Below are 9,435 nucleotides of genomic sequence, written 5' to 3'. Positions count from 1 at the left end.
ACAATTTAAAATGCATATATGCAATATTTTTATTGCTTTAAAATGTTTTTGTAATTTTTCAGAAGGTTGATTAATCTCGTTTTGTTAAGCATGTGTCCCTTTTAAGTGCACAGTTAGTCTGTTAGTTGAAGTCACACTGCCAATGATTTTTCTTTCATTTTCAAGAGAAATGCATTCTTTACAATCAACACCAGAGGTCAGAATTTGACTGTATAAAATGTTAAATGTTTTCATATATATTTCTTTTTCCGAAGAAATGATCTTGTGTATGCACATCAAGTCCTGTTTGTGGATACAGGTCTAAACATTAAGCCAGTAAGCCTACTTTGACATATATGTGGATATATTGTAGAATTACTATAAACCCTTTATTGAGTGTAACTGTAGAATTTACATAGTTTGGAAGATGGCAAGTAGTAAAAGTAACACTATTGAGCATTATCATCATCATCATTATCATCAGTGAGAGCCCATCATTTTTTTATGTAGATCGTGACTGAAGTGTAAGTTGCTCACTTGTACTCAGTCAAGTTTTCCACATCAGTTGCATTGTTTGGCCAAGTAGTCGGAAGTTATGTTCCAAATGATGTTTGCAGCAACATAGCGTTGTCGACATCTGTCCTCAACAGCATTAATAGTTGATTTGCCAATCAACTATTGCACCAATTTGATCTCTGTATTTCTTGTGCCTCCCAGGTTTCATGGTCCCTGTGTGTTTCAGAATGTTAAAATATCTTTCTATCTATCTTATCATATCTTTTGGTCTTCCCTTTGGTCCTTCAACAGAAGACAATTCTCCATAATAGATGGCTATAGGCAGCCTCTCTGCAAATTCTATTCCAGCCCACCTGAGATGAACTGCTGTGATATAGGCCTCTGTACTAAATACGCCTGCTTGCTCAAGCACCACCTCTAGTTTGCAGACTTGCTGTGTGCATGTACTGCAGTTGTGTACTTTTGTTCTTCTTAGTTTAAGAGGTTATGAAAGTGTTCCTTCCATTGCTCAGTAATTGCTCATATATGTAAGAAGTCAATTCCTGTCAGCTGTCGTCTCTCATGCAACTGAATTGGTTCAGCAACCATAGGTGACCCTCAGTGCAGGGCCTACATCATGCTCCTATAACCTGTCTGGTATTTTTCACGTACATTATCCTAGTGGATAAGTTTTGTTGTGGTCAAGACTTTATAAAAGTATTTTTATGTTGTTATTAAAAAGCCATTTAACATTACAGTTGCTTTTCGTAGTCTCTATTATTGTTTTTCCTGTTTCCTGTTGTTTCCTATAGCGGTTGCTATAGCCCCTACAGGACTGTAATATAATCACCTTTTAGTTAAAAATTAAGATTTCATCAGAGTAAAGCATAACTGCATAAATACATCTCAGTTATGTTAATGAATGATATGACCACAATAACAATACAGCATTCTTATGGACTAAGGATGCACACACACACACACTTACAAATACACAACCACATCACATACACACGGATGAAGAAGACGCACAAGGAGAATGTTCAATTCCTAGCAATCAATTAGGAAAATTGGCAACCCTGTTGTGCTGCTTCACCGGGGGTCCTAATTTCACAGCCAGCCTCCGTCACTACTGCGTCAGCACTGATGAGCTCAGCCTTACCGTAGGGGAGGGGGGGGGAGCTGGGGAACAGTGAAGAGAAGGGAAGAGTGAGAGAGAGTGAGTGAGAGAGAGAGCGAGAAGAAACGGGGTGTTGCCGCCTCAGAGACACACTCACGCATCACGGAGTAACAGCAGCAGGCTGAGAACAGAGCATCCCCCCATACTTCTCTCTGGGAAATCCTGTTTGTTTTTTAATTATTGAAGCATTACAAAGACTTTTGTATTATTAATAAAATCTGAGACCGCACGAGCATAGCATCAGAGGAGCGGCTACTACAGAAAGCAGCGCCGAAACTGAAGCGTTGAAGCAGACGGACATTGTTCAGCACCTTGGATAGCGACCATGGCTCCAATGGTGGAGGATGGAGCTCAGCTCGGTGAGTCCAAATCCTGCTCAAAACTTCACGGATATCGTTTTCATCGAGAAAACCCCACCGTGGATGTCTAAGCTGCCGCGTGACTCATCCTAAAATTGTTAGCTAGCACTGGCTGGAAGTGGCCAGAAGCTAATTTATGGATTTCAAATTTAGCTGACTTTCTAAATGTAGGCTTCTTCTTTTTTTTCTTTTTCTTCTTCGTTGTTTGCTATTTTTGTAGGGCGTGTAACTAGTGTAAAGTGAATGGCTCGCGCAGTGTGTCGTAAAACAACGTGTTTGGGTGGACTTCATTCCTCCATTTTGCAGCTGGCCAAAGGGCGACAGCTAATTATCAGGAAAGGGTGGAGCTCATTATTCAGTGCGATATTAATGGGTGCAATAATGAAGTCACTATTTTTGTATTCTAGGTGTTACTACAACGCAGGTAAAGCCAGGAAAGCACCTGTTTGTTTTCTTTATTTTCCTCTCGGTTCAGCTGCTACCTCACCGCCCTCCCGTTGCCTCATCCATCTGTCTGTTGTTGCTGCCTTGAAAGCCATCCCACCCAGGGATGCTACTGGGCTGAAATATTCATGAAAAAAGCAGAGAAAACAATATGTATAAGTGCTGTGATCTAAAAGTGAAGTGAACTGCTTACTCGTGGATAAAGTGAATTTCGTTGTATTTTCAGATTATTACACAGTTGCCAGAGCAAAATCAGCCTACAATATTAAGAAACTATATGAATGGAAATCTCTGCAATATTATTAGATCACCCCAATCCCATAGAAGAAGATTACATATTAATTATTTAGGGTTAAGTGAGAAGGGAAGTATATATTCTTATTGCTTGCTGTGTGTTAACAGAACACATTTGCTATACAATAACCCCAGCACAAAGGCTGTCTTAGGAAAGTGTGAATTAGTGATACTGTACTGATTCTCAAATTATCAAAAGCAGAGCCGTGATTGTGTTGACAATATGAAAAGGCAGATTTTAAAGATAAGTATCAGAGTGATTGATTACCACAACCACCACCTTGCCACTTCCACCTCTTCCTTCTTTTTATGGGCTGATCTGAGTGCTTTTCCACTATGTCGCCTGCTTAATTGCAGGAAATGGTATGCATTTTCTTCTGCGAGGCAACCCTTTTAAATCTGGTAGCATGACAAGGCAGCTTGATTGATGGTGAGTCACAGCTCAGCACTGCAAAACAAAGAACTGAAGCATTCACTTGTAAATATCTCTGTCTCCGGCAATACCATAAAAGGAAAACTGACAGGAAATAGGTCCCTAAATATGCCTTAGTAATCCCAATAGTAGTGACCATCATCCTTGATGAGTATGACTAAAGATATCTGCGTTATTAAGTACTGTTTCTAAATCAGGACCACCCAGCTGGTTGAAATAAGTATTTGCCCAAACCACATGTATTAAATTCTCACTGCAAATATTTGAATTTTCAACATTTCTGCCTGTTTCCTTGTAATAGTGTACACTGATCTTTATAATGCTTTTGTGACAATGATTGGATCTGAGTTTAGCTGTTTTTATAAAGCTGCTATGGAGAGATCGCCTTGTCACAAAAGACGTTGTGTAGTTTTCCCATAAGTTCATTATTTTTCCACCTGTTTCCTGTTCATAAAGAGTAACCATGTTTGGAATCTGAAAACAGTGATGCCGAGATTTGATCAGAGTTGAACAGATTGCGTTGTTCTCCCTCTGAGTCAAGGCTGCAGCTGCATTAGTCAGAATCACAAAATGGACTCACTTGCCTCGGTGTAACAATAAAATCTGTGAGATAGAAATTGTTTTACAGTTGCTGCTTAGTTTGTTAAGTTTTTATTTTTAATTTTACTTTGCTGAATTATTTTTCTCCATCTGTCCACCCACACCCCCGCTGTCCTTCCCTTCATTCTTTCCTCCTCCACAGTGGCAGTGCCAGTAGGTGTTGCTGTGGTGAGTGTCTTCGGCCTCGTATTCACTGTGTCAGCCTTTGCGTGGATCTGTTGCCAGCGTAAAAACACCAAGTCCCAGAAGACACCTCCGTACAAGTTTGTGCACATGCTCAAAGGAGTCGACATTTACCCAGAGAGCCTCAGTGGCAAGAAAAAGTTTGCTGCGCCTCCCACCACAGCAGCTAACGACACCAGTAAAACAGATGTCAATGGAAACTGCCACACCGCGCCACCAGTGAATGCAGCTGCCACAGACAAACTGGCATCAAGCCCAAATGGCTCCAGGCCAACTCTCCATCTGGACCTGGAGAAACGGGATCTGAATGGCAACTTTACCACTAAACCATTTCATCACCACCAGAAGCTGCGGAGCTCCCCAGATCTGGAGCTGCCTTCTCCCCATGCAGGGTTCACCCAGCCTGGTGTGATGGACCGCCGTGACCTGCCTTCACCATCCAGTACTCTCTCCAGCCAAGCACCCACCCCAGCTGTGGACAGGCCCCAGGGGGAAGACAAGGAGGCTGGACTAGGGACCCTCCACTTTTCCCTTGAATACCAGGAAGAGAGGAAGGCATTCATTGTTCATATCAAGGTACTGTATATGTTTAAGATTGTTTTTAAAACATTTAAAGTAATACTTATTTTTAATACATACAGTCTTAAATACTTGATTGTTTTCACTTTTCTAGGAAGCCCATGGTCTGACTCCAACTGACGAGCAGTCGCTGACCTCTGACCCTTACATCAAGCTGACCCTACTGCCGGAAAAAAAGCACAGGGTGAAGACCAGAGTCTTGCGAAAAACTCTAGACCCCACTTTTGATGAGACCTTCAGCTTCTACGGCATCTCACTTGCTCGTGTGTCAGAGTTGGCCCTTCACTTCATGGTGCTGAGCTTTGACCGGTTCTCTCGTGATGAAGTCATCGGCGAGACCCTTGTTCCCCTGTCTGGGATCGACTTGTCCGAGGGGCGTGTCCTCATGAGCCGAGAGATAATCAAGAAAAATGTCAAGGTAAGATTTGGAACAAATGTTTGAAGCCTTAGTGTTGTATTTCATATATGAAGTCATTCAGTGAGCTCAATTTTAATTCTACAACTGCTCTGATAGTGACTCAGCTTTTTTTCGTCACACCATCTCTGTCTACACCACCACTCCCTAAAAGCATTACAGCAGAACAGCTTAGTCAAATTCAGCAAAGTAAGCTGATTACTTCCACTGTTACCATATTAATCAATAAATAATCTTAAAAGTCATTTAAATACTAAAATATAATAATGTGTAAATCATTCAAATGCAAGCCCACCATTTTATCGATTCCAAATTCTCTTAATAAAAAGGATTAATCTCATTCCGTGTGTGTGATCTCTATCTTCGATGGAAGTTTTAAATTAACATTTAATTGGTATATACCAGAGGAATAACTATCATAACAGCCTCTAGTTGGTTTAGAAATGATTTTAATATCATGTGAAACCAGAGGAGAAAGCAGAGAGGGTATATATCTCTCTGTGGAGAGAGAGATGAGATCTGTTACAGGAATATGGATTTGCAAGTTGACACTGAGCTGCTTTGGATACAAGGATGCTTTTGGTATTTATTGTTTACGTTTTTCATCAGCTTTTTTAGGGTTCGTTATTTTCTTACGTCATTTCATCTGCTCATTGCATTTAACAGCTGGAACTGCTTTACATGACATCCTCCCTACATACCTTTCCTTTAGTGCATCACACAGTTAAAACGGTAATGGCAACCTGTGAACCAGGCTATCATGGCGACATTTCCCATTCCACGAAGGTCAGACGATAACAACACTACATCATTATAGATCTGTGGGCAGGCGGTCCAGGCTTGCTGTTCCTGGCATCTGTGAGGACCACAAACATGCAGCAGTAATGTTTATAAGTGTCATTTAATGTATTGAGTACTTTGACACCCATGAGTACAATATGTCTTCATTTCCTCTAAATGCATTAGCCTAAATGATTCCTGGTTTGGCTAAATTAAATAAAAGTAAAAGGATATCCTTGTGCTTATCATTGGTCTGTGGTATAGTATAGAGCACCACTCTATAGACTGGTATTAAATGGTATGGCCATGCATGAGCATCTCTCATTGTGTAATTATAGACGTGTGAGGTGATATTGTGCTCTTCTAAAATGGAAGCTCTTTCCCTGTGTGGTAGTTGTGGATATGTTCATGCATATTTGTAGTTTCTCAAAAGGAATATGAGCTACGTGTAATGTCTTTAATGGTCTCTGGTACCATATCGTACTCTAGGGAAGTGCTAGGAAATGGAAGTCTGTGAAGTATAAAGGGTTTATCCCATCTCCACTCGTCTCTCTTCAAGATAATAAGATTTCTTATCTCTCTTCTCTTCACCCCATGCTGAGACAAACTGTATTTCATCAATTCCATTTCTCATCTGGGTCCCAGAGGAGAGAAATCTCGCAAAGCTTTATAGTAAGGGGGAATAAGAACCTGTGAAATCAGCTAAAAATTTGTTTTAGAATTCATGAAATTGCTTTGCAGGTTATTTCTGGATTCTTTTGCTGAAGAAAATCCTTAATCTCTTTCATTTATTTGCTATGCCGCAGCTGAACTTGTCAGAATGAGAAACATTTCATATGCAAATAAAAGGGCGGAGAACGCAGCTTGTTGGTCTTGTAACATGGATTTACAGTGCACAAAGGGACAATAATTAAACAGAACCATTTTCTCCACATCAGCATGAGAGACACATGCAGTTGTTTCTTAAAAGTTGCAGCCCATGCCTTACAGGGTGGTGGCTCTCTTTGTCTGTGTGACATAGATTTTGTCTCACTGCTTTGTGTAGTTTTGTGTATGTGTGACCAGCCAGTAGTTTAAAGAATCAATACACCAGAAAATAAGAGACACAGCCATCACCAACATGCTTTCACTCTGGAAGTACAGAAACAATAAATACATTAATACACAAATAAACAAACGAATTAGACTAAAAATAACAGGCAATCCTTTTGGATTTAGACCTGAACATCAGGTCATTGCTAGAAGTTGTCTGTGTGCTACTTCTCGTTGCTGTGGCAACCATGAGACTGCGAGCCTCTAAGGTGCGATCGCAACCATCTGAGGTGCCGACTCTCACCGGGCGCGGGCATGGATGTGTATGTGCATGAGCAAACTGTGACAGCAGCAACAAATTGTAGAGAAGATCGGGAGCTTCTCAGTGACACATTTTGTGTGTGTTAAATATGAAAATCTACCACATAAGCAGGTGATGATTATTTAGCCGGCAGTGTCTCAAGCTGTCAGGACTGGCACCATTTGCTGCACGGGAAGCAGCAGCAGCACCACAAACCGTTTTGTAGCTCGTAATTTTGTAGGTTATTCATTATTTAATAACTACCACGCCCTATTGTGTTAATTCTTTTAATACATACTAAGTGGATTCATTCTTCTGATTAATTTAACCTACTTAAATGTATTAACTTGACAACCGAATAACAACTTTACAAATGACTGCTTATTAAGTAGAATTGGAAAACATGAAAGGACAGGCTGGATTTAGGGTTTCTTTAGTGTAAGTTTCACTTACAAATCTTTGCTCTGTTTGCTCTGCCGATTTTTGCTTTTTTTTTAACCTTTATCCATTCTTCTCTTCTCCACAGAAATCTTCAGGTCGTGGTGAGTTATTGCTGTCCCTGTGTTACCAGTCCACCACCAACACTCTGACTGTAGTTGTTCTCAAAGCTCGCCACCTCCCCAAGACTGAAAACAATGGACCTACAGGTACACAGGCTTTTAACTGAACCAGTTTAATATGCAAACCATGTCCATATAACTGCAGGCTTGAATGTATTTCTTCCTCATAACGGTAAAGGGATGAAACCAAAATCATTTTGCTCTTCCTGCTGTGCATCCCAGACTGCTTTAGATGCTGTGATAGTTGCACTAATGGCACCGCCACCGCACCAAAGTAATCTGATCAGGATGTGATAGAGCACTTTAGTGACAAGCACACACACACACGTACACACACAGTGTTTACACAGCCAGCCTCTTTTGTCCTCATCACTAACATCCATCATTTCCGCTCTATTGATTGCTGTATTGATCTGGTTTAGAAATAATGTGCCACTCTGCAGCTGCCGCAGGCATGGATAGTCGCTGTGGCTTTTCTTGCTCAACTCTTGTCGTTCTTCTCCTCCAGATCCATATGTCAAGGTGAACATGTATCATGGAAAGAAACGCGTGTGCAAGAAGAAAACCCATGTGAAGAAAAGCTCGCCTAACCCGGTGTTTAATGAGCTCTTTGTCTTCGATCTACCCTCCGAAGAGGGCCTGAGGGACACCAGCGTGGAGCTACTGCTGATGGACTCAGACATGGGCAACTCACGCTGCCCCAACACCGTCATTGGGCGCCTTGTACTGGGCACATCGGCGGCAGGTACTCCCGGGGAGCACTGGAGGGAGATCTGCGACCACCCGCGTCGCCAGATCGCCAAGTGGCATGTCATGTCAGAGGATTAGAAAGTTGGGGTGTTGGTGGCTCCTGTCATCCATATCTGATCTGGTTCAACCACGAGAGGGACGGAAGGAGGATGGGTGGGATCCAACATCCTGCTTGCCAGTAACCAATGGACTTAAAATGAGGGCGGGTTGAATAAGGGGGGAGTGGACTTTGATGTGTGTAGGAGGGGTTCATTTCAAGTGATGTCATCATTCAATCGTTCATTCATTCAATCACCTATCTTTGAAGTATTTGGGGTTCAGTGGGAGGGCAGGGGCATGACAAAAGGAACCCCAAAGCTTTAAACAATTCCAAAGACTGTCACTGAAAATCACCTGGAAACATGCAGCATCATCTACATGCAAGCAACCAATTGTCACTGTAGCCGTGTGCAGTGCAGAATGTCTTTAATGTTGCTATTACTCTTCTTCTTTTCCTCTTCTTCTTCTTCTCTTTCTTCAGCTCTTCCTCCTATAAATAGTAACCTATATTCCATCATATGAAAACCAGAATGAACCACATCTGACACAGCTGTAAAAAAGTGGATTATTATTAAAGTTTATTTTATAATGACAATGTTTTCATCATAAAGATGTAGACTGTTTTTATTTATCTTTTTTTTATTTGTACTCTTGGTTTGTTGAACATGTTTTGTAAGTATAAGTGGTATTTCATATATCATTTTCTTAAGTGCAAGAAAGCCTAAATTAGGTGGTTGGAGAATAGATTGGAACTGACTGACTGCATCGGGGACAGTAATGTGGATGCATTTACACACGTGTGAGAGGATGCGCGTCTTTCGAATAAAGTGTCCTGACACCATTGTGTGAGTTTGTGTGTGTGTTTGTGTGTTAAAGAAATGGGAGCCGCATAATATTTACGTTGTGTTTTGTCCCCTTTACTGTGAGCACAAAGACGGCTGAAATGTAAATGTATGTACTTATAAAATATGGCAAGTTCTGAGAAAGAAAACGAGTTTGATTTTTTTTTCTT

At 41.1% G+C, this 9,435-nt stretch overlaps 1 protein-coding gene across 1 annotated transcript; it reads left to right on the top strand.

Annotated features, from left to right (window-relative positions):
• Positions 1-1,711: 1,711 nt before the first annotated feature.
• On the top strand, positions 1,712-8,576 carry syt4 (synaptotagmin IV). Its single transcript, XM_040040868.1, has 5 exons — positions 1,712-2,013; positions 3,927-4,543; positions 4,641-4,964; positions 7,601-7,721; positions 8,143-8,576. The coding sequence occupies exons 1-5, from the start codon at positions 1,980-1,982 to the stop codon at positions 8,460-8,462; spliced, it is 1,416 nt and encodes a 471-aa protein (XP_039896802.1). The 5' UTR covers positions 1,712-1,979; the 3' UTR covers positions 8,463-8,576.
• Positions 8,577-9,435: the final 859 nt, after the last annotated feature.

The sequence above is a fragment of the Simochromis diagramma genome, unplaced genomic scaffold, assembly GCF_900408965.1.
Source record: "Simochromis diagramma unplaced genomic scaffold, fSimDia1.1 OVJJ01000317.1, whole genome shotgun sequence".
NCBI lineage: Eukaryota > Metazoa > Chordata > Actinopteri > Cichliformes > Cichlidae > Simochromis > Simochromis diagramma.
This window is presented reverse-complemented; position numbering and strand designations above follow the sequence as displayed.

Bases quoted from the DNA above. Each gene is read 5' to 3' on its own strand.
- syt4 (XM_040040868.1), top strand. From the start codon at position 1,980: ATGGCTCCAATGGTGGAGGATGGAGCTCAGCTCG. The intron at 4,544-4,640 runs GTACTGTATATG...TCACTTTTCTAG, and splicing joins CATTCATTGTTCATATCAAG to GAAGCCCATGGTCTGACTCC. The intron at 4,965-7,600 runs GTAAGATTTGGA...TCTTCTCCACAG, and splicing joins TAATCAAGAAAAATGTCAAG to AAATCTTCAGGTCGTGGTGA.